Source organism: Lycorma delicatula, chromosome 2 (assembly GCF_047948215.1).
Source record: "Lycorma delicatula isolate Av1 chromosome 2, ASM4794821v1, whole genome shotgun sequence".
Classification (NCBI taxonomy): Eukaryota; Metazoa; Arthropoda; class Insecta; order Hemiptera; family Fulgoridae; genus Lycorma; species Lycorma delicatula.
Window position 1 is genome coordinate 71795256 of NC_134456.1, and position 25618 is coordinate 71820873.

A 25618-nucleotide genomic window follows, 5' to 3' on the forward strand; every position below is an offset into this window, starting at 1 on the left:
TAAATGTTTATATAACATTTGGTGTAGCATATAACATTGGTCAGCTAATTTTCCTATAAATTTGTGATTTTATTTTTCCTTTTCTAAGTCAGAGTTTATACTACATTAATATGTGTATAAAGTGTTTAAAGTTTTGTAATAAGTGTTTATGAGCATATTGCAGTAAACTTTTTAATAAAAATTCCATGCAGTTGCACTAACCATCCAGATAGTTTCTGTTACATTTGTGATGAGGTAACATTAAAGACTCAAAGGAGAAATATAACTCCACAGATAAAAAAAAATCATATGAACTATATTGGATGTAAAGTAGATGATCAGGACAGGTCCTGGGTTCCTCATATTTGCTGCAATTCATGTGTAATGATGTTGACTGGTTGATTAAATGGACCTTATCACATGACATTTGCAATTTCAATGGTTTACAGAGAACTTAAGGATCACTTCATGGACTGCTATTCTTATACAATGAAAATATCAGAGATATCAGGGATAATAGCAAATATACAAAATATACTAGATGTACTGTTAAATATTCCCTCTGCTATAAGACGTGCTATGCCTCACAGTTCAAATTTCCAATTCCACTATTACATGGGAATTAGACGAAGATAAAACTATTGATCTTGAAAGTTGTACAGATTTATTAGATGATGAACAAAGGAGACCCAGACTTTTTGGAAAATACAAATACTGAACCACACATAATTAATGAGACAGCATTTAATTATCTCATTAATGATCTAAATTTATATAAGACGCAAGCAGAAATTTTTGCATTACTATTGAAAGGTTGGTATCTTTTACAACATGATATTAAAATAAATGCTTTCTGTGACAGGTAGTCTGAATTTGAACATTTCTTCTTCCAGTACCAGGACTTAGTTTACTGTAACGATGTTAAATCTTAACTAGAAGCTTTGGAGCAATGCACCATTCTGATGAATGGCGTGTTTTTATATATTCTTCAAAGTGTACTTTGAAAGCAATCCATCTTAATGATGGAAATAATATCCCACCAATCCCTTTAGCTCAAGTAGATCACAAGAAGGAATCATATGATAATGTGAGACTTGTGTTGGATATGATACAATATTAGAAGCATTTGTGGCATATTTGTGGAGTACTGAAAGTAATAGCAATGTTACTTTGTTAATAACTTGGATATGCTAAATTTTGTTGCTTCTTGTGTGAGTAGAACAGTAGAGATAGAAAGAATCACTACGTTAAAAAACAGTGGTCAAAAAGAGAAACACTGACTGTAGGCGAGAAGAATGTTGTGAGTCCAGCACTAGTAAAACCTGAAAACGTTTACCTTCTGCCACTATGTATTAAACTACATTTAATGAAGAATTTCGTTACAGCAATGGATTGTGATAAGACTTGTTTTCACTTTCTAAAAAACAAGTTCCCTAATATAAGTGGAGCTAAGATAAAGAAGGTATATTTCTTGGATAGCAAATAAGAAAACTAATGAATGATATTGAATTTGAAGACAGTTTGAATGACTGATCTAGAAAAGGCACTTACTTTTATACTGACTTGAATACTAGATCAGGGATACCACTGTTCTTTGGTGGTTGGGTTTCAATTAACCATACATCTCAGGAATAGTCGACCTGAGACTCTACAAGACTCTACTTCATTTACATTCATACATATCATCCTCTTAAGTAATACGTTATGTTGATTCCAGAAGCTAAACAGAAAAAGAAAATTTGAATGACTGAGAGGTTTCAGCATGGAAATTTTTTTAAAACTTTGTACACAACTTCCTTGGAAATCATAAGACTAAAAAGAACTTCTGACTAAGCTTCTACAAAAAAACTCCAAAAAAATTTACAAAATACTTGGACATATATCATTAAAAATTGATTGCTTGAATTCTCTTCTGGATTTTTCCCTACCTATCTTAGAGCTGTGAGTGATAAAATATTGAATGCTTCAACCAGGAAATATTCACCATGGAAACATGCTACCTGGGAAAATGGATTCCAAGAATGCTGGCTAACTAGTACTGGAATCTTAAGATTTATGTAACTACACAGAAAGTTTACAGAAGCAGATTTTAGGCATGTAGAAATTACATGTATAATATCGTTATACTACTTTCCAGTGCTTTTCTTTAACGTCAAAAATTGGCAATTATAAAAAAACTATGCCTGACAGAAAAAACCACTTACATATTTGAAATCAACGTGAAAAATGCTATAAGATTCAGTTATCCTCCAGAACAACCCCTGACAACTATATTACAACATTCTTGTAACAAGAAAAACACAAAATTTTGTTGTCCAGTGTTATTATAATTAGTAGAATTTGTCAGTTTTTTTTTGTGATCTAAAGTGTGCTTCATTTATTTTTACCCAACTTAAAAAATATTTTTGACTATTTTGCAAAATGTACTTATTAGAATTTGACATAGGGCGCCTTGGGAAAATTTGAATTCAGAAAGGATGCCAAGAATCTAAAAATTTTGGGAACCATTGCTCTAGCCTTATTTTAGCTTAATATGTATAGCCTAATCAGCCCTACTATTACTATCTTTTTCTAGATACTGTATAAATAGTATTCTGTTTTCAGAGTTCTATCAAATTTAGATCATGATTAGAATTTTCTCTAAAATTAGCAATTTCTTCACAAAAAAAAAAATTTTTCTAAATCTACCAGATAATAATTTTATTTTAATATACTGAAGTAGTTATAAAGATAACCTTTTATAAAACCAGATTTAATGAGACATTTTTCTGTAACTAATACATTATTTCTGTTTGTAATACTTATCCAAATCTAATCATACTGCCAAAAAATATTCTATTCCTTAAACACAATACCACTCATTTTTCCCCCTTGACATTAGCCAACTTTGTTCAAATTCACAAAAATAGAACTTCAACACTGAAGTTATCCATCCATATTATCTGTTAACTGCTAAACACATTTATTTTACACCACACTGCAATATTTATTTCAGGAAGATTCATCTTCCTAATAGATTATCATTAATTATAATTAATCATAAGAGTCAACTTTCCTCATTTTCTTAATCAGTAAATTCCAGATGCCAATTAGATTTAAAAGTGGCTAATATCTAAATTAAAGTTGTCTGTTGAAACAATAAAAGATATAATCTACTTTTTTTACAACTAGTTATTCTACTTTCTTGACTTTTTAGAATTTTGTTCTTTATAATATGGAGATCAATATAATAATTGGAAAGACTAAATCATTTACAGCATTATCAAACAAAACAACCTAAAAACACTACTAAAAGAAAATATAGTTATTATTGTTATTCTAAAGGTGTACTGTTTTTAGACAGTACTGATATTACTTTTACATTATTACTGTTATTAAATAGTGTCTATTAATATTTCCATCATGTTTCAGCCACCTGAAGAGACACAAGAAATTTTGTTGTCATTAAGTTATTTACCATCAGCTGAGAGACTAACAGTTGTTTTGTTGAAAGCTAGAAACCTGTTCATCCCTCAAAATAAAGATACTATTGGTCAGTATCAATCTGAGTATTTAAATAGTAATATTATTGCTAAAATTTTATTATATAATTATTCCATTATTACAAAAATTACGGATCAGAAAGATTACCATTTAAAATTATTAAAAAAAAAGAAAAAATAGAAAAAAAATTTTAATTAGTTTATTCAAAACAGATTTAAAAGATGAATAAATAAGAAAATTATTTTACTCAAATTAGTACTCATTAATTATAAATTAATTAATTTGACTAACCTGCCGGGTTAGTCTGATTAGTGATTAACTTGTCATCACAAAATCGGCTGATTTTCAAAGTTGAGAGTTCTAAGATTCAAGTGCTTGTAAAAGCAGTTGCTTTTATATGGGTTTGATTACTAGACTGTGGATGTTGGTGTACTTTGGTGGTTGGGTTTCAGTTAACCACATATTGGGAAGGCAGTGGCAAACCACCCGTAAAACCTGCCAAGAAAATTCCAAAGAATTGGAATCACCAAGGTTGAACACAATTGACTGGCTAAAATTTACTTTTTATTTAATTATAAATTGCACAGATCACATCAAAGATGAATAGATGTGTTACCTCACGTATAACAAAATAAACTGCCATGAAATTTCCCTGGAAGGATCATGAAAAACTCTGAATAATTTTTTTTGAAAATAACATAAATTAATCTTTAGTTTTTTACATGATTTTAAAAGTAGTTATATTTAAAGGATTGAATTGACAATTTTATGCTTTAAATAGTAAAATCAATTAAATAAGTTTTAAAATTATTTGGAATGTTTTGTCAGGCAGGACGATTATAGAATTATACTAATCTCTATACTTAAAATAGAAGGTTAATTAAATGAAGTATTTACATTAATGATAATAGTAACATTTCTGTTGCTCATGGTATAACATTTTTTTTCGGGCGTATTGACAGGTGATAAATTTTCAAGAGATGACCAAATTAATTCTCCTGGCAGCAAGATCAAATGATACATTTTGCTTTAAAGTGTCTTAATCATTTCTAAAGCTTGGCATCATTGTTAGATATTTAGTACATATACATATACTCTCTAAAATGTATTATTATACCCTAGGGTTACATCTAAAGTCAGAATTGCAAAAATAGCAATTTTTAACAAGTTTCAAATTTTGACATCTCCACATGTTTACATTTATTAATATGTAACACCTTATAAATAAAAAATAATAATTTATAAAAAAACAAACAAAACAACTATTTTCATGTTGCATAGCATAATTCTCTACAAGAAAAGACTTAAATATGATTTTTACCTTAATACCTTAATTTGTTTAAAATTAAATTAAAATATTTTCTTTCATATTAATAATATCAAGTTGTTAAGTTTTTAAATAATACCAAAATTACATATCTGAAGAACTTTTTGTTCACTTTAAATATATATCAATCATTTAATATTTAATAGCTTTTAAGTTATTTTATTGTTTATCACTTATATTTATTTATTATCTTTGCATAGTTACATTATTATTATTATTTCATAAAATAATTATTAATATATCTATTAATGTTGATTATAATCATTTTTTTCTTATTTTCATAATATTACTTGTAATGCTGCTCTGATCAAGGTTTTTAAATTGTTTGCTTTATTTCTTTCTAGAAAACACTGGATCATATCCTTTTTTTATCCATGAAAATGCAAACCTAATAATCCTAATAATTATGTATATATATAAAATATAATGATAAAAAGCTCTTTATTTATTTTTATTATTTCTTTATAATGATCTCTTTTTCAATTCATATATCATAATGTTTTCTTTTAAAGTTTAAGTACACTTCGTATTTTCTAGTGGATTATTTGTTTTTTGTGAGATATACTAAGCCAGTTATTTAATGTTTGCTTCATCTTTAATAAAGTGAAGTGTGTAATTCTGAATAAGTTATGAAATTTAACAAAACTTTCCATTACTTTATTTACAAGGATTGTGAGTACTTTATTTACAATTACAGTGAGTGCCCAAGATTGATCAGTTAAAGTAAATAAATCATTACATTATTATTTAAATGGTAATACAACTATTGATCACTTCATTCATAATGACAGAACTACTAAAATAAAAATTATATGAGTGACAGAAGAACTAATTCTGATTCTTGAAAAAGTTATAGTTTAAAACCCAAAATATACTAAAGGAGGTTTTTTTAGAGTGATAAGAACTTTAAATTGAAATAAAACACATAAAAAAGTAAGTTTGAAGCCAATTTTGTTTAATTGAAAGATAACTTTCTGACATTAAATTTTTGAAAATAATTTCAGGCATATGTCCACCACGCCTAGTTTTGAGGAAACAAGATTCGATCAGTCCAATTTTGAACCATTTTATCAAGTAATTGGGAACGTATTTCATTAATAACACAAGTTATGTGGGCTTGCGCTTTGGAAACATTACTCCCAAAGCATAAATTGCTTCCACTTTGGAAGCAGTTGTGCCGTGTCAATTGTTGTTGGTTTATCAGCATAAACCAGAGAATTTACATATCCCCAAAGAAAATAATCCAGTGGCATCAGGTCACATGATCTTGGAGACCGATTCACTGGACCATTTCATGAAATAATTATGTCGCTAAATTGTTCTTTCAGTAAATCTATTGTTTCGGTAGCAGTATGAGGTGTAGCACCATCTTGTTGAAACCAAAACTGTTACAGGTAGATGTCATGCAAATTTGGAAACAAATAATCACTGATCATTGATCTGTAATCACCATTAACAGCATCACGTGCTCCAGCCTCATTTTTAAAGAAATAAGGACCGACGATGAGTCCAGCATGTAACCCACACCATACAGTGCATTTTTCAGTAGGCAATGAAGCCTCATGAATTTCCTGAGAATTGGTCTTACTCCATATACAGCATTGTGCTTGTTGACATAACCACTTAACTGGAAGTGAGCTTCGTCACTAAACACAATTTTTCAATAAAAAAGTGCGTCAGTTTCCAATTGGTTTAGGTACCATTCACCGAACAAACGACACTTATTAAGGTCTTGCAGGTTCAGTTCTTGCACCAATTACACATCTTGTATGGTGTAAACCAACTAAAAGACTTTAGGAATCTTTTCCTAAAATGTTTCACTTAGTGGATGGACAAAGTACAAGTTGTTGAGAACGGCGATGAGTAGACACATTTGGATCTTCTTTAACACTGTCACTGACAGCATCAATATTTTCTTCTGTACGTACAGTTCTTTGTCCTGTTGATTTTTCATCGAGTAGAGTAAACGCTTTTCAAACTTTATCAATAATTCGACAAATAAGTTGCTCTGATGGACAACTTTTATTTTTTTCTCCAGTCATTTGACTGGTTTGATGCAGCTCTCCAAAATTCCCTATCTAGTGCTAGTTGTTTCATTTCAGTATACCCCCTACATCCTACATCCCTAACAATTTGTTTTACATATTCCAAATGTTGCCTACCTGCACAATTTTTCCTTCTACCTGTCCCTCCAATATTAAAGCGACTGTTCCAGGATGCCTTAATATGTGGCCTATAAGTCTGTCTCTTCTTTTAACTAAATTTTTCCAAATGCTTCTTTCTTTATCGAATTGCCACAACACCTCTCATTTGTCACTTTATCCATCCATCTGATTTTTAACATTCTCCTATAGCACCACATTTCAAAAGCTTCTAATCTTTTCTTCTCAGGTACTCCAATCGTCCAATTTTCATATCCATATAAAGCGACGCTCCAAACATATACTTTCAAAAATGTTTTCCTGATGTTTAAATTAATTTTTGATGTAAAAAAATTATATTTCTGACTGAAAGCTCGTTTCGCCTGTGCTATTAGGCATTTTATATCGCTCCTGGGTGGACGATTGTGTACCATAAAAATTACAAAGTGCTCTATACATTTGGTGAACAGAACATTGATTATGGAAATATATTTCCACAATTTCTAACGTTGTTGCAGTGACAGTCTTTCCATGATCATTTGTCAATGCTCACTGGTTTGATATGGCAAAACAAAACAATGACAGCCATGCCTATTGAAAGTTCTGCCACTCTAAAAAAAACACTGTTACATGTAATGTAATTAAAAAGGAACTTTGAGAAACATGTAACTATAATTGGTAATTGGTAGTGGGTGGGAACTTCTTATCCCGATAATCATTCAGCCAGGCTATCTACAGTATCGAAACACTGGACAATAAGGTTACAAAATCCCAAACACACATTCCTATGCCAAATATATATTTTTTTAATTTTATTTAGGCCATCTATGTGGAGTTGTAAACAACTTTGCAAATGTTTTTAATCTTTTTACTCCAGTAATTTTTAATCTTATGTGAATGGGAATGGAGCTGTTTTCTTTCCTCAGACAAAGTTGCTATTGACTTGTTTTGTTAATTCTTGAAACCCATTCAAATTGTTGACTGTCTCAAAATATGTTTCTCAAAATATGTGAGAAACATTTGTCTCAAAATATGAGTTTCTAAATTGGTGATGTTTATTTTTTGGATATTTTTATGAATATTGACAATCCATCTCTTGTTCTTCTGAGTTTTGATGTAAGTGAGCATTCATGTAACAAATGTGGTCATAGAATTGGATCTTGCATTTTAAATTACAGGGATTAATTTGTTTTATGAGTAGTTTAAGAAATATTATTTTAAGTAGTCATACTTTAGTATAAAAAAACTTCTTAGAAAAACGTTTTTTTGAAGGGCCAAAATTCATTTAAAAAATTCACCATAGAACACTGGTACCTATGATAAATAAAATTCTTTATAAAAAGGCTAAAGTAGTTTTCAATTGAAAATGCTTTAATTTTATTAATGAATTTCTATCAACTCCAATTATAATTATGTTAAGTAATCATAGATTAGGAATTAAGATTCATTTATGTTTAACTTATTGGTCGAAACTGTACACAATACTAAGAAACCAGGAGGTTTTTTTTAAAACAAGTAGTATTACCAATTTTTAAGTGTTACACATTATTTAAAATAATATCTTGTTTTATTTTTACAGATCCATATGTCAAAGTTTATTTAGTTATTGGAGGAAAACGAGTAAAGAAGAAGAAGACTGCTTCACGTAAAAACGGTACAAATCCAGTTTGGAATGAGGCTCTTGTTTTTAATGTTCCATCAAGCAGTATACCACATTCTTGCATTGAGGTAATATTTTACATTTCACGTATATAAATTTTTAAAAATTTAAATTTAGATTCTAATTTTTGTTTATAAATCTCACTGTTATAATTAAATTGTGTATATTAGACTGTATTAAATTATTCTTTTAATTCTAGAAGTAATGTCTTCTATTTTCAAAAGTTTTGCATTTATTCCTTCTATGATCTTGATATTAAATTTCTTATTTACGTATGTATAACATTGCATGTGTTCTTGAAATCATTTTTTACTTCCTTGTATGAAGTAAAGGAAGTATTGTGATCGCAAAAAAGGTCAGAAGAATTAGTGACAAAGAGAGAGAAAAAGATGCTATGGAGAAATGAACAAAAAAAGTGGTATAATAGAAGAAAAACGCATACAGAAGAGAAGAAAAGGAGAAAAAAGCTTATTCCCAAGCAAAAATAAATAGGAAAAGAATATTGTTGGAAGAAAAAATAATATGATAAAAGTGATTTCCTAAGGAGTTGGAGAAGAAAAGAAATAAAAAAAAAAGTACTTTATGATATCTAAAAAGAGTTCAACATAGAAAATTTCAATGAAAAATGAGGCTTTTAATATAATTAGAGATATTAAGGAAATTAGAAATAGATTGAGAGGTACAGTATAGTACAAATACATATATATATAGTATAGTAAGTATAGTACAAATACTGAACAAATCTATAATTATCTAATTTCAAAATAGCGAATACAACAAACAATTAAAAAAATATATAATTTTATATATTACCCATAAAAATAAAACCAATTACTGCAACATTAAAAATAAGATGAAAATATGGGATGAAAAACCTTGCAAAGATTTTGTATGTAAATAATTGGTAGAAGATTTCAAAACTATAATAAACATCAGTTTTAAATTGAACACAGTAGATTATTCAACAATTCTTTTATTCAAATACCTTCTGTTATCAGTTCTCTAGCAAGCTGATCAGACAATGTCTCAAAAATGATCACAATGTTATTAGAGTAAATACAATGTACAGAGAATTTCTGATATTATATTCTTACTAACAACAATTGCTCCCCTCATAAAATAACATATGTAACTTAGATATTAAGAAACTGTCAGTAAGTGTAATTTTAATACGTTTTGATTATACCATGAAATAGTATATTTGCTGTCATTATGAATTAAAAATTTATATTATTTTACAGGTTTGTTTAATGGATCAGGCTGATATGATATCCAATAAAGGTATGCTGGGATGTTGTGTTATTGGTCCACATGAAGAAGGACCGTCTCAGGATCATTGGACTGATATGCAACAAAGTCCAAGGAAGGCAGTTGCCATGTGGCATGCACTGCGATAAATTTCATTGTAATTTTGTATGTGGCATGCATTTTGATCTACAAGGTATTATGGTCAGTAAATTATTTTATTATATGAATAGATCAGTAGACTGGATTTTTATTTTTATCATTTAGAAAGCCTATTACATATTTTTAAACTTTATTTAAAGTGATCAATTTCCTTTCACACCCTTTCGATATGACACAAACAATACATAGATCACAACTGAAAGCAGAGATTTGCATATTTTAATTAAGAATTTTTTAAACACTTTTTCTTTTTAGAAGGCCATTGTGAGTGTAGTTCCATCTGTTGCTTCAACATTCACGGCCTTATTTCTCTACTTATCTTTCTTTGAGATAACTAAACATAAATATCTGTATTCTCTAATTAAATGATTCGTGATAAATATAACATCATATTTTCTATAGAATAATAGTAAAAATAAATTACAGAATACAAATACACAACCTACACTAAAGACAGTAATATACTTGGTTTATTACTGTATTTACTAAAGCATCTTTAAAAATTTACAAAGATTTTATATAAATAGTTTCAAGAAATTCCTCTATTCAATAAATGGTGTCTCAATAAATTTCATTTTAAATCTCTTTCAAAACTAATTTTAGAGAAAAATAATTATCCTTCTGTGGAGATGAAATTGGATAATTTTATGTCTCCATAAAATATAGGTTTTTCTAAACCAGTTTAGTCTTTAGGAATGGTGTTATGATGTTTTCTTTTATTCTAAGTTTAACATTTTATTAATTCTTCATTGAGTTTTATTTTTTTGAAATTGTTTAATACTACTGGTCCAAATAAATACATATTTTCTGAACTTCAAAAACATTAGAATCCTAAATTTTTCCAGTAAGAATCAATACAATAACCATACAATCATTACCAGTGCATAATCCTAATCAATCTTTTTTGTTATTCAAAAACTTCTTAATTTATTTGTAGAGTTTTAATTCTGGAGTTTATACAGATCAAAAATTGAGTAATGTACTGTTATCAAGGTTATCTTGATGTTACATTTTTTAAAATTATATAAATATAAATTTTAGAGAGTTTTCTTAATTTTTTTATTTTTTTCTAATTCTTTTATTCAAATCCCACTTCAAATGACTACAGAAAATGAAAGGTGAAATCATTTTAAAAAAAATTTTCTGACTCTTTCAGTATCTTTTTCATTTCTGTAAAAACTTGTACATTAAAATCAGGAGCCCTAAAATAAAATACAGAATACAAAAACATAAATTTGTTATTTCAGATTTAAAAATACTCTTGAGAATTTTTAAGAATATCATATTTTTTTCTGTTTAACTAGAAACAATTTGCTTGCAAATTGTTTAAAAATAAAATCACCTTAGCCTGGTAAGTAGATTTTGTTAAACTAACATAATATTTTGTAGTTGAATTTGAGTTATCACTGTATGACTTGTGTAATATGCAAATAAGTTTAATCTTGTTACAGAGATTAAAAATACCTAAAAATGAAGATAATTGATGAAGTTACTGATAAAATTGGATAAAAATTCTGCAAGTCAGCTGTTGAATCACACAATGGGAAATAAAAATGTACATTCGTTGTTTAATTGTCCCAAATTGTAGTATTTACAGTAATTTAAACTTAACTATAGAAAAATATGAAGTGTAGTTATGTTTAGATACATATGGAATAATACCTTTTTTATCATAACTCATAAAACTATTCAGTAGTTTTAAGACATGAAATCATAAATAATATAGTTACATATAACGGAGGTTGAGGTAACTTAACAATTGAAAAGGATTCTTCCTGTTTTTCTGTTTAGTTTTAATAATTTTTAAACATATATAAATTTATAATTAATGATGTCTGTTTCAATAATTATTTTTTCAAATAATTTATAATGATCAAAAGACTTTTTTAAGAACTTTTCAGAATAATACTATTTATTTTTTGTACTTTAAAAACTAAACTTTGGTTAAAGAAAGTTTGTACCCTTTTATATCGTTAAAAAAAGAAATTATCAAAATTTAGTTTCTTTTTCATTAATTTTTAAATAAATAAAAATTAAGTAATACATGAAATTGTTTTCAAAAAATTTAGTTTTAACTTAGATATATTTATCACATTTTATTTTAATCTTTCACACAATAAAAGCTGATAACTGATTATTATGAAAAATGTTAGTTTATCTCATTTCAGTTGGAATGTGATTGACTATTTTATTATATATTGTAAAATTAGAATTTGGTGCTGGAATTTTTGTTTTAGCACAAGTTTCTACGATTGATGATCAGGTTGAATTCTATTTAATAAAATGTTACTCAGTGTAAAGTTTATACAGACAAATTTCTATTTAAAATGCAGTTTGTTCTAACAAAACAAGTGTCATTTTACAGAAATCAAAGATAAGAATATTCCACTGATGCAGTAACTTAAAAATATTCTCAAATAATTCTTTTTTTCATTTAAAATAACTTTACAGGAGTTGATATATTTGTCCCTCAGAATTTTTACAAGGAGTGTATGTAATTTTTATAGTGTACATTTTTTTATATTTACTGACTACAATCTGATTTGCACTTAACCAGCTCATAGAAAATGTATTGTAATCAAGCGAAATAAAACAAAATCAAACATCAGTAGTTCTTATCTTTATTTTATAAACAGTTCTCTAAAGGAGAGAAACAAAACTAATTATGAAAATTATTAGTGATTTTCTTCACAGCTGGCATAGATTGGTGTATTCATTGAACATTTGTGTTTTCACTAATAGAAAAAATTAAATAGTGTTACAAAAAAACATTCTATATCATTATTATGAGATATCTGTCTTATGGGTGATGAATTAAGTACGTTTTCAAAATTTTGGCTGTAAAAGCATCCACATATTCATTTTTCAGTTTGAATTTTTATTGAAATAATTTACTTAATAACCACAATGGTTATTTTAGTTAAACCTTCATGCTTTAATAAATAATTTTACATTTTGTTCATTGAAAAACATAATAAAACATGATAATACTTTTAAAATACTAATAATAACTGACTTTTTAAACTGGTGGAGTTTTGCTTCTAGAAAGGTTTTTTGAGATATTAATCAGCAGTAAAGTACATTTTTACATTAGCCTTTATGTAGCACAAAGGACGTTGTATATGTCTTGAAGTTGTTAGAAAACCCCTTTAGTACATACTACAACCCTCTATAATAATAATCAGAATTCCACAAATAATAAATATTCCATAAATAATCAGGACCGCTCTCAAAAGACAGATCTAAAGGCACCAATCACAGATAAATAGGAGATGCTGGGGTCTCAACAAAATATTCTTATAACATTTGTCATTTGTACTTCATTTCATGAGCCCAGACAGATACAGCATTCTAGCTTAGCATACATCCGTATATAGAACATACATGGTTCTGAAATTAAGCCCCCAATTGAGGTAAACTGCTTTCCGAATATTGAAGAAAGCAAAAGAAGCCTTTTTGGCAGTATATTGAAAGTGCTGCTTAAATTGAAGATTCTCATCAAGGATTACACCTAAATACTTCTGCAGCAGACACTTAATTCAATGACCTGCCATTATTACACAAGGTTGTCATGTAACAGCTAGTCTTCCCTTGAGCCACATCATTATTGTTTTCTATGAGCTAAACACCATATTATGTTGTGAAGTCCATAACTGGAATATCTTGCAAGCCTGGGCTGCCTGTAATTCGATCTTATTTCTTCAATCTCCTTCAACCAGCAAAAGCCCATCAACCACATACATGATGATTCAGCTCCCACTGTGTAACCTCAACTGCTCCAAAGAATCTAATTCAACAACCCAGAGCAGGGGTTTTAAAACACTACTCTGCACACAACCTTCAGAGAGTACTTTTCCTACTTCCAAGACACAGCCTCAAACAACGATATCTCGATTGCTGAAATAACTATATGACACATTTAGCCCATTCTGCATACAATCATGCTTCTGCAGCCGAAATAGGGCAGAGAGCCATCACAAATTATTAAATTGTTAAAAGACCCTAGACACATCCAAAAAATTCCTAAGACATACTCAAACTTGCTAGAAGAAACGATTTATAATCTTAAGAACAGCATCTTCCATGCCCTTGTGTAGGTGAAAACAATACTTATCATCCATACAACTAACAACTTACAAGTTACTTATAACTAACAACTAACAACTTTCTAGAATTCAATCTATCTGTAATATAAAGGTACAAAATCTTCTCAAATACTTTTCCAACAACTGACTTGAGCATTAAAGGCCTATAAGAGGAGCTCACACCACCTTTAAACAATTTAATAATACTATTTTTCCAGCAAACAGGGAAGTAGCCAGCAAAGAGCATCCTCTTAAAAATTCTAGTCAAAATACCAACACAAATCTGGGTATTATTGAAACTGGGGCTTTTCCTTCCAGAACTGCAAATTACCTAATGTACCTCTGTGCTTCTGTGATTTCCAAAGATAAAACATCATAGTGAAAAGCAGTAAATTCTTCTTGGATTCAGAGATGATACAAGGTTTCATTACTCACAACATCTGGCAATTAATCATTCAATAAAATATTTCAAATCTCATTTTTGTTAGAACAACACCCTGCTGGGTCAAGAGAGCCGACAAAAGAATATTTTTCTTACACTTATACTCTAGGACTTTGTAACACCCAAAGGATACTTATTTCCTTACTTTCTAATAAAAGATTGTCAAGAATCCCTTTTTGATGCCTGATCAAATGAAAATATTCAGACCTCTGCATTCAATAGTCAACTACCAAAACTGCTCACCATTCAGGATCACTCCCCGCTAAGTAGCTCTCCTGAGAGGTTCACAGACTGTTTTAAAAAGTCTACTGTCTAGTTCATCAAGCGGCAATTCTCTCTTAACCCAAAATCGGAGAATTGAATTCTCAGCAGCATCGATGAAAGCCAGAAAAACGTTTTCTGCTAGGTCTTCCAATTGAATATCATCCAGACTTTGATCTAAGTCATAAAAAATAGCATATATAGATAAACACAACCTCTGAAAATCACCTCATGAAAGTAAGCCTTAACTGTAAAGGCAATAAGCACGACATGCAAATTTTACACATCCCACATAAAAGTCAGAAACTCAGTACACATAAACTTTATAAAAATGTACAAATATACATCTGATAGAAACAGCTTACTGCACACACAAACAACACAAATCAAATATACTATGTGAGACAGATACTAAAGAGATTTCCTTACTTATTCAGAACATGCTTAATTAACAACAGCCTTATTTACTGCACTACTGATGGAACCGAATAATAGTTAATAAAAAATCAACTGAACCACAATTCCATGTTATTAGAAAGTAAGTTGTTAATGATATTTGATATTTGTAAAGCGCAATTTCATCTCATAAGATTAGTAAATAAAACATAAGAAGAATAAATAATAAAACACGTTAATTTGCAGGAAGAGGAAAACATGCAGGGCTGTCTTATGAAATATGAAATCTTATGAAATATGAATCTTACAGTTTAAAAAATATGTTTGAAGTACATTCATATCACTTTTATGAAAGATTACATTCATTTATGAAAATGACTGTGTTTTTTGTTTTGTACTGCTGTTTACATGTTTAAATTCTGAAATTTAGAAAATAAGAGATTACATTAAATTTAAAATATAATTAATATCAGTAAAATAAAAATAAAATAAATATTTATTGTGGTCAGTAGATAATTATGTTGATCATGTCAGGAATAGATTGATGTACTACTTCACAGATAAAAAAAGGAAATGGTTCAGCATTTGCTTAGATACATCAAGGTAAAAATTATGATCAGCATTTGCTCTGATCATGATAAAATCTTGATCACAGCAGTTCCATAAGATACAAAATTAATTATAAAATGAAAGATAAAGAAATGATTACTGAAAAATAATGATAATTACTGTTTTTCTAAACTTTAACATTCTGAATTTTTTTAAATTACCATTCCTGACTGAAGTGACAGTTACTTGGTGAATGGTTAATAATTAGAAATCAGTGTTATGAAAATGCCTAAACTCATTGAGGACAACCAAAAAAAAAGGTTAGTTACAAGGTAATTAAGAGAGCATATATTTAGAATTTTTGTTTCACATTTCACATAGACATAAAATGACTAGCATAAAAAACAATTAATAAAAAAGGATGCTTTAATTTTAGTTTTCCTGCAATTCTTAAAGGAAAATTAAATTGCATCGAATAAACAGAAAAATTTTGGGAAAATAAAATAAGACCAACCTCAAATTTTTATCATCATTATGAAGACAAATATTAATTTCAAAAGTCATTGACAAAAACATACTGTTATAACTATTGTTACTGTTCTAAAAGAACAACAAAACAGGCACTGAAAAATGTACAACTAGTATTTTCACTAATATTTTATTAAAGTATACTTTTTAAAAGAAAGTTATTAATAGATCTGAATCTGTATGATATGAAACTGATAATGAGATTCAAATTCCCCAATCATGAAATCAGTTTAATTTATACTGAAAACAAAACATTCAAATAATTGTTTTATGAGAAAAGGAATGTCTCGCTGCATCTGTGATGGATGTTTAATGAAATGCATACAAATATTTTTAATGTAAATATTGAGAAAGAGTATATTACAAAATTAGGGAAAACTAATTTGATAACAATAAAACACTCCTGTTAAAAGAAAGATAAAAGAAAATTAAGTTTTAGAATTTTTAAATCTTTTATTTATTTTGTCTTCAGTCACTTGACTGGTTTTATGCAGCTCTCCAAGATTCACTATCTAGTGACAGTTGTTTTATTTTGGTATACTTCCTATATCCTACATCCCTAAAAATTTGTTTTACATATTCCAAACATTGCCTGCCTGCACAATTTTTTCCAGCAACATGTCCCTCCAACATTAAAGTGACTATTCCAGGATGCCTTAATATGTTGCCTATAAGTCTGTCTGTTCTTTTAACTATGTTTTTTCCAAATGCTTCTCTCTTCATCAATTTGCCACAATGCCTCTTCATTTGTCACTTTACCCACTCATCTGATTTTTAACATTCTCCTATGGCACTGCATTTCAAAAGCTTCTAATCTTTTCTTCTCAGATACTCTGATCGTCCGAGTTTCACTTCCATATGAAGCTACGCTCCAAACATATACTTTGAAAAATCTTTTCCTGACATTTAAATTAATTATTGATGTAAACAAATTATATTTCTGAATGAAGGCTCGTTTCGCCTGTGCTATTCGGCATTTTATATCGCTTCTGCTTCATCCATCTTTAGTAATTCTACTTCCTAAATAACAAAATTCTTCTACCTCCGCAATCTTTTCTCTTCTTATTTTTATTTTCAGTGGTCCATCTACATTGTTTCTACTAAATCCATCCAATGCCATTCACTGTTTCTTCTAAATTTTTTTTTATTCTCAGCAAGAATTACTATATCATCAGCAAATCATAAAATCTTCATCTTTTCACCTTACACTGTTTCTCCGGATCTAAATTGTTCTGTAACATCATTAACTGCTAGTTCTATGTAAAGATTAAAAAATAACAGGGATAGGGAACATCTTTGTCAGACTTCCTTCTTTATTACTACTTCTTTCTTATGTTCTTCTATCATTACTGTTACAGTTTGGTTCCTGTAAATGTTGGCAATTGTTCTTCTATCTCTATACTTGAACCCTACATTTTTTAAAGTGCTGAACATTTTATTCCAGTCTACATTATCAAACGCCTTTTCTAAGTCTATAAATGCCAAATATGTTGGTTTGTTTTTCTTTAATCTTCTTTTTATTAATCTGAGTGCTAAAATTGTTTCCCTTGTCCCTATACTTTTCCTGAAACCAAATTGGTCTTCTCCTAACACTTCTACTCTCTCAATTCTGTACAGAATTCTAGTTAAGATTTTTGATGTATGAGAAGTTAAGCTTCCTCACCTGCACTACATAGTAATTCTGCAGGTATCCCATCTATCCTAGGAGGCTTTCTGCCATTCAAATTTTTTAATGCTCTCTTCAATTCAGATCTCAGTATTGTATCTCCATTTTCATCCTCTTCAACCTCCTCTTCTTCCTCTATAACACCAGTTTCTAATTCATTCCTCCATATAAATTTTCAATATATTCTACCCACCTATCGACCTTTTCTTTTGTATTATAAGTCAGTGTACCATCTTTGTTTAATACACTATTTTAATTTAATTTATGTACCACAAAATTCACCTTAACTTTCCTGTATGCTCTGTCTATTTTACCAATAACCATTTCTCTTTCCACTTCTGAATAATTTTCACTAATCCCCTCTTCTTTCGCTTATTTTTACTTCCTGTCTACAGTATTTCTTAACTGTCAATAGTTCGTTCTACCTTCTTCATCACTAGCATACTTATACTTTCTACGTTCATCCATCAGCTCCAATATATCCTCTGATATGCAAGGTTTTCTACCAGTTCTCTTTGTTCTGCCTAAGTTTGCTTCTGCTGATTTAAGAATTTCCTTTTTAACATTTTCCCATTCTTCTTCTATATTTTCTACCTATCTTTTTTACTCAGATCTCTTGCAATGTCCTCCTCAATGTGTGTCCTGTTCCTCAAGCTTCTCTAAATTTCACCGATTTATCTGACACCTTTTCTTCGGGTTTTTAAATCCCAATCTACATTTCATTATCACTAAATTATGGTCACCATCAATGTCTGCCCCACGATAAGCTTTGCAGTCGATGAGTTGATTTCTAAACCTGATACCTTGCACTATCACCTGGCTTTTTCCATGTGTATATTCTTCTATTATGATTTTAAAACTGGGTGTTGGTAAATTACTGGGTGTTGGTAGTTACGCTTCATGCATAACTCAATGAGTCCCTTCTTTCATTCCTTTTGCCCATCCCGTATTCACCCTAAATATTTCCTTCCTTGCTTTTTCCAATGCTTGCATTTCAGCCTCCAACTATTATTAAATTTTCATCCCCTTTTATGTGTTTAATTGCTTCGTCAGTTTCTCCATTTACACACTACCTCATCATCATCATGGGCACTTGTAGACATGTAGACGTTAACAATCGTTGTTGGCTTAGGTTTTGATTTTATCCTTATTGCAATGATTCTATTGCTGTGCATTTTGAAATACTCTACTCTCTTCCCTGTCTTCTTGTTCATTATGAAACCTCCTCCTGCCAGACCTTTATTTGAAGCTGAATTAATTATTCTAAAACCACCCGACCAAAAGTCGTTTTTCTTCTTCTCACCAAATCTCGTTAATTCCTACTACATCTACATTTAACCTATTCATATCCCTCTGTAAGTTTTCTAACCAACCAACCTTTTTAAGATGTCTAACATTGCATGCTTGACTTGTAGAATGTTATTTTTTTAATTTTCTGGTGATCCCTTCCTTATTAGTCCCCCCCCCCCCAGAGATCCAAATGAGGGACTAGTTTACCTCCAGAATATTTTACCAAGGAAGGCGCCTCCATCTTCATGATATGGAAAGAGAACTATGTTTTCTTGGAAAATAAAACAGCTGTAGTTTTCCATACTTTCAGCAGCGCAGTACTCAGAAGATTGAGTGATGTTGATATAACCATTTAAATCCTCCTGACTTATGCCCTAAACAACTACTGAAAGAGCTGCTGCCCTCTTTCAGGAATCATTCCTTAGTCTGGCTTTCAACAAATATCTCTCCGATATGGTTGCACCTTCGTCCAGCTACTCTTGTATCACTTAGCACTCAAGCCCCCTAACCATTGGCATGGTTTCATGATTCATACAGGTAGTTTGAAATATTATAGCATTAAAATTTTAAAAAAACTACTTCATTGTTTTCAATAATTTGCCATATAAATTTGCATATTATTATTATATAAATAATAATAATCAATAATCCTAGAATTATGATTTTAGGTTTTTCCATGTGTAAGATGGAGCTGCAGCACCAATGATTATTTGTACATTCACGATTGAATGCATCATTTATTGTTATTAATAATAAAATAATTTTATTGAATTTTAGATTTAATATTTTATGGTGTCACGATGATATTATTACAAACTATCCATTCTTGTACAAACGTGTATATTAGCTAACAAGAAATTATAAAAACACATTATTAACATAATATAGTAAAATTAAAGCAGAACTCATAATGTATGTGGATCATATTTAAATACAACCTAGATAAATAGCATTAACATGAGAAGCTTATTTTGAGTAGCATAATAAATCTCAAATTTATAAGAATTTTTTACTATAAAAAAATATATATATATATATAATAAATAAATAAATGTATGTATATATATTTATTTATTCTACAAGACAGTGGATTAAATAATTCTATAAAAAAACAGTCAGTCCACATTATTGCAGGCTTTCAGGGTTCTGCTACATAGACACGTGCATGTGTACACACACACACACCACACACACACAAACACACACACACACATACATACATACATATACATACACACACCACACACACACAGTATATATATATATATATATATTAATTGTGTACATATACCCTTATGTAGTACTTATTGGTAAGATTTATATAACGAACATAATGAAAAAAAATATTAGTAAAATATAATGTGTTGTACCTACGTGTGTCTTAAACGGTTGTGTTTTTGACGTAATTAATTAACTTATTGATTTTCTAAAATTATTTTTCCATATGTAAATAATTAATAAATCTTAATTTACATGGATATTGCATTTGCTATTAAATAAAAATTTATTGACAATTATTACATGTTATTGTTCATGTTGTGAAACTGTATTTCTAGTAACATTTTTTTTAATAGTAACATAATTTTAATATAAATTTGTTACATGGTGTATTTATTTAATAATTATGTAATAGTATATTTACTACTTCATGTAATTTTAACTGATAAGACTCTAATCAGCCTGAATTGCCAAGTGAGCTAGGTCAATTAGTACAGCAATTGACTTATATACCAAGACTGATTGCTTGGGCTTCATCTGTAAACATTTCATCTCTTATCTACACAGAACATTAATCATTGTTTAAAAAGATTGATTAAAAATCGTCGTTTAAAAAAGGTTTATGGTATTTAAATTAGCAAATAACATAATATCTTTAAATTTACTTTTAAGTTAAACATTAACGCAATTATAGCAAACAAAAATTTATATTAAAATGAATTTGTACTTTGAATTAAAATTTCTAAAACTAAAATAAGTAATCTTTTATGTTATGTTTATTCTATACTTTTGAATTTTCAGTTTTTTGGGAGAGGGTCTCAACACAGAAAACTGGCTATTACTGGGTCAGATAAATAGGCACATTATATGATTAGTATTTTGTTTTGGTTAAACCTCTGAAATCATTTTCTTTTTATTTTGTAAAAATAGTAGTTCAGGAAAAATGTCTTACCTTGGTTATTTTTGGTCATTAGGTTCAAAATATATTTTATGTTAATAGCATTCTGCTGATTAAGATTCTAGTCCTGTTACTAGTAGATAAGGCTTTATTTGAGATTTCTGCCCAGCCAGTCTGCTACCATTCAGAGGCAGTTTTCAAAAAAAAATTTTTTTTTTTAATTTTTGATGTAATGAAAATAAAAAAAAGGGGCTGCTTATTAGAGTAACTGCTGTAAAATATTTAATAATTATTATTTTTAAAAAATAATAATAAATAATTAGATTCTTATGATATGTCCATAATAGCTGGAACATCTCCAAGGAATACTACCATATTAAGGAAGAAACAAGTAAATATAAAATTTCCATTATAACAAAGTTTCGATAATTATTTTTAACTATTGTTTTGAGTGGTCCTATCAACTTGATACGAAATAAGCAGATAATTAATTGTCATAAGTAAAGTTAAATCAGTTTGCTTTCTTTTATTTATTTATACCAGGTTACAGAATAACAGCACTGTTACATGATGTCAACAGTACTCTGCAGAGATGCCTAAGCATCTGTGTGCAGTCTAGCGTGTAAATGTAAATGAATAGTCTTGAATAGACTCAGGCCGACCACTCCTGTGATGTGTGGTTAATTGAAACCCAACCACCAACGAACACCAGTATCCATGGTCTAGCATTCAAATCCATATAAAAGCAAAGTATCACACTTTTCTTTTTTTCAGTCATGGAAAATTTTTTCCATGACTGTTTTTCATTAATTTCTTTGAAGTAGAATGTTGTAATTTGCTGAATTTTTCTTTCATATTCAATTGATCTTTGAGAATAGCCAGATTCTGAAGATACTATTTCATACTCTAGTATAGAACAAAAAATAAGTAAAGGATAAGATTCTTCCCTATCATAAAACCACTAAATTATTTATACTATAATAATTTATATTTTATATTTTATTCTATAATAATAGTTTATATTTTATTCTCTTTAAAGTGCCAATTTTCATGGATTTGGTCCACAGATGTGAAAGAAACTAAATATGATTAATTCTTTTGCATGCTCAATTAAATCAGATTTTGAGAATTAAAAACGAATCAAAACTATATACAGATTAGAATTAAAAACTAAATTTGGAAATACATAATTTTATTTTTACTTTCTTTTTCCACTTGTCATTAATTGATTTACAATCTTTGCTCGTCTTTATGTATTTATGTCTTAATAAAAAGTTACATTAATTTTTAAAACAATCATTGAAGTTTGACTAAACACAAATATTTATTCCTGTTTCAATCAATTCTTCTGCTTAAACCCAACATTGTTTTTTGTGATCCCCAAAAATGTCCACAAAGTCTGGTTTTCATGAACGAATGGTTATAAATTTATGTGAGGGGTCTTACCACAATTCAATCTTAATTTAAGCTTGAAATGATTTGTTGAGACCTTCTCTGCTGTCCATCTATGAAACCTTTAGTTGGAGAAAGAAAACTTGTTTAGGTTACATGTGCAACCAGAAAATATTCTATATTAGTCAGTTAATAAAATATGTGTATTGTTATATATATATTTTTTTTTCTGTTGTTTCTTATTTATTTTATATAATTGTTCACTGACAAAATTACTGAAACCCAAATAAAAACAACTTGTGATACAAAATTACCAGTTGAATTATTCTACAAGTTTTATTTATTTTATACTTTGCCAAAAAAAAATCAATTATACAAAGAAATGAAATCCCAGGCAGCTTTTTTTAGATTTTTTACATATTCTAACAAACTCCAACAGTTCAATAAAAAAATGCAAAACATATTTTCATTACAATGTTACAGCTAACAGTATACCAAGTAATCAGTGAATTTAATTTAATATGTAACACTTCTTACTTTCCCTTCATCCTCAATCAAATATATTCAGTAACAAATCAATCAAGGATGGAGTGACAATTTGAAAATATATCAAATTGTCAAGAAGAAACAAATGGAATACAGAAATTTTACAACTTGCAGGTAGCAACTTTACATTTTTATAACTTTGTAATTCTGTTTCTTTACCATTCAATTAAAGATAAATAAGATTTATAAGCTGTTTGGCAGTAAGTTTTTACCATATTGTAGTTTTTGTTTGAGAATTCATTAAAAAACAACATAAATATATGTAGAAAAAAAAATATTATGTAGAAAAACAACATTATATATTTATATATATATACTTTTCTTTTTGTATATATTTATATATACAGTATATCCATAAAATGATAGTGGGGTTTTAAATAGTTATAGTTTTGGAACAAAGCATTGTAGAGAGATAAACTGTAAATTAAATGAAAGAGATATACTCCAAGTTTATATATGCAAAAGCTAGCGCATGCATGTTGTTTCCAGTACATGCCAGCAGAACATGCACATTAGTCATTTTCTTTGCAATGAGAGGAAGGTTCAATTTGTATTGTGGCTTGCTATGTTTGAGTCAGTTGCACATGTTAGGTGTGAATACTGTCGTGTGTACAATGAAGATTCCTGCATGAAAATAACATTAGGTGATGGAACAAACAATTCAAATAAACAGGCAGCCTACTGAAGCAAAAACGTCCAGGACAGTTATGTTTCACTGCATACAAAAGTCAGGTGTTACCAGAACTTTATCCACAGGACAAAGTGAACGATTTGATTTTGCTGTAGACATTTGGATAGGTTAGAGCAGGATAATGATTTTTTTTTAAACATATTCATTTTCTGTGATGAAGCGTCATTTAATGTTTCTGAGCAAGTACATAGGCATAATGGGATGTTGAACCTCCACATGTCATTATTGGACATCAGCGTGACAGTGAAAAAGTGAATGTGATGTGTGCTACTGGACAAGACAGAGTTATTGGCAACTTCTTTTTTGCTGAAAAAACAATAACGGAGAACATCTTCCTGGATATATTATTAGGGTATACAACGCTCCAAATACCAGAGAATTCCATTTTCCAGTTAGATGGGGCTCTTCCATATTGCAACACAATCATGCAGGATTTTCTTAATGAAACATTTCCTCAGTGATGGGTAGGATGACAAGGGTGGATTGCCTGGCCACAACAGTCTGCAGACCTTACTCTAAGGGTTTACGCAAAAATACAAGTGTATTCCATTCAAATTTCTCCAAATCTGGACCATTTACAAGACAGAATCACTGAAGCTGTTCTCGCTGGATATTCTCTGAAGGCTTGACATCTTCAGAGCAACTTCAGAAGCATTCATCAAAATCTACTGAACAAGAAACTTGGAGTGTTTCTCTTTCATTTAACATGTAGTTCATCTCTCTACAATGCTTTGTTGCAAAGCTATAACAATTCAAAAAACCCCCACTATTACTTCACGGCCACACTGTGTATTATATATATATATATATATATATATATATATATAAATTTATAATTTAATATGTTTCAAAGGTGATTAATAATAGTAATTTGACAAAATCATTATTATAAAAAAAAGTAAATAATAATTTTTTATTTAAATCAAATTGAAGCTAGAGATATATTTTAATAGGAGTAGCCCCATAGAGAACCAGATTATTTATAACTGCTGTTGTATAAAATTCCACATGTTTCAGTTTATTATTTATTATTATATTTGTTGATGTAGACTGAATTTATGAGGCTCTAATTATAAATTATAATAACTTAGTTACTATCATGAATAAACAAAAGTCATTATCAGAATAAACAAAATTTGTATTTGTTAACAGGATCTAATATTAGGGAAATCTATTCCCAATATTCCCTTGCTTACATCACTGAGTGGAATTGAGATAATGTAGAATACAGTTTTATTGTATATTTATAGAATTCTGTGTGTTTCATTTTATAGAACACCAGGTTTTTGTATATTTTAATGTGTTATTTTTCTAATAAAACATTTTAATTTTGAATGTATATAATTGCAGAGTTTACATTACACATGTGCTTTCACTGACCTCTCCTTTCAAGTAATCAATAATTTTTATACTATATTTTTAATACTGACATAAAATTCAGGGTATGAAAATTGGAGTTCAAGGTCAAACAATGTAACTGTCTTACTCTGAGCAAGAAACAATATTACACTCAGTTTATATCTTAAATAAGGATACAAAGTCTACTGCTGAAACATGTATATGATGAAAGCATAGCAATACTGTAATATTTTGTATTCTTAAAATTCAAATTTTCATGTTTGAGAATTACAATATTATCTAATGTTATATATTTTGTCT

General features: G+C 28.9%; 1 protein-coding gene across 1 annotated transcript in view; it reads left to right on the forward strand.

The window, feature by feature from the left end:
* Positions 1–10006, forward strand: part of Sytbeta (Synaptotagmin beta) — a 29818-nt gene extending 19812 nt beyond the window's left edge. Inside the window, exons 6-8 of the mRNA XM_075357562.1 lie at positions 3391–3511; positions 8510–8658; positions 9832–10006. Coding sequence (XP_075213677.1) covers positions 3391–3511; positions 8510–8658; positions 9832–9987 — 426 coding nt within the window. The 3' untranslated portion in view covers positions 9988–10006. The remainder of the gene's footprint in view (positions 1–3390; positions 3512–8509; positions 8659–9831) is intronic.
* The last annotated feature ends 15612 nt before the right edge of the window (positions 10007–25618 follow it).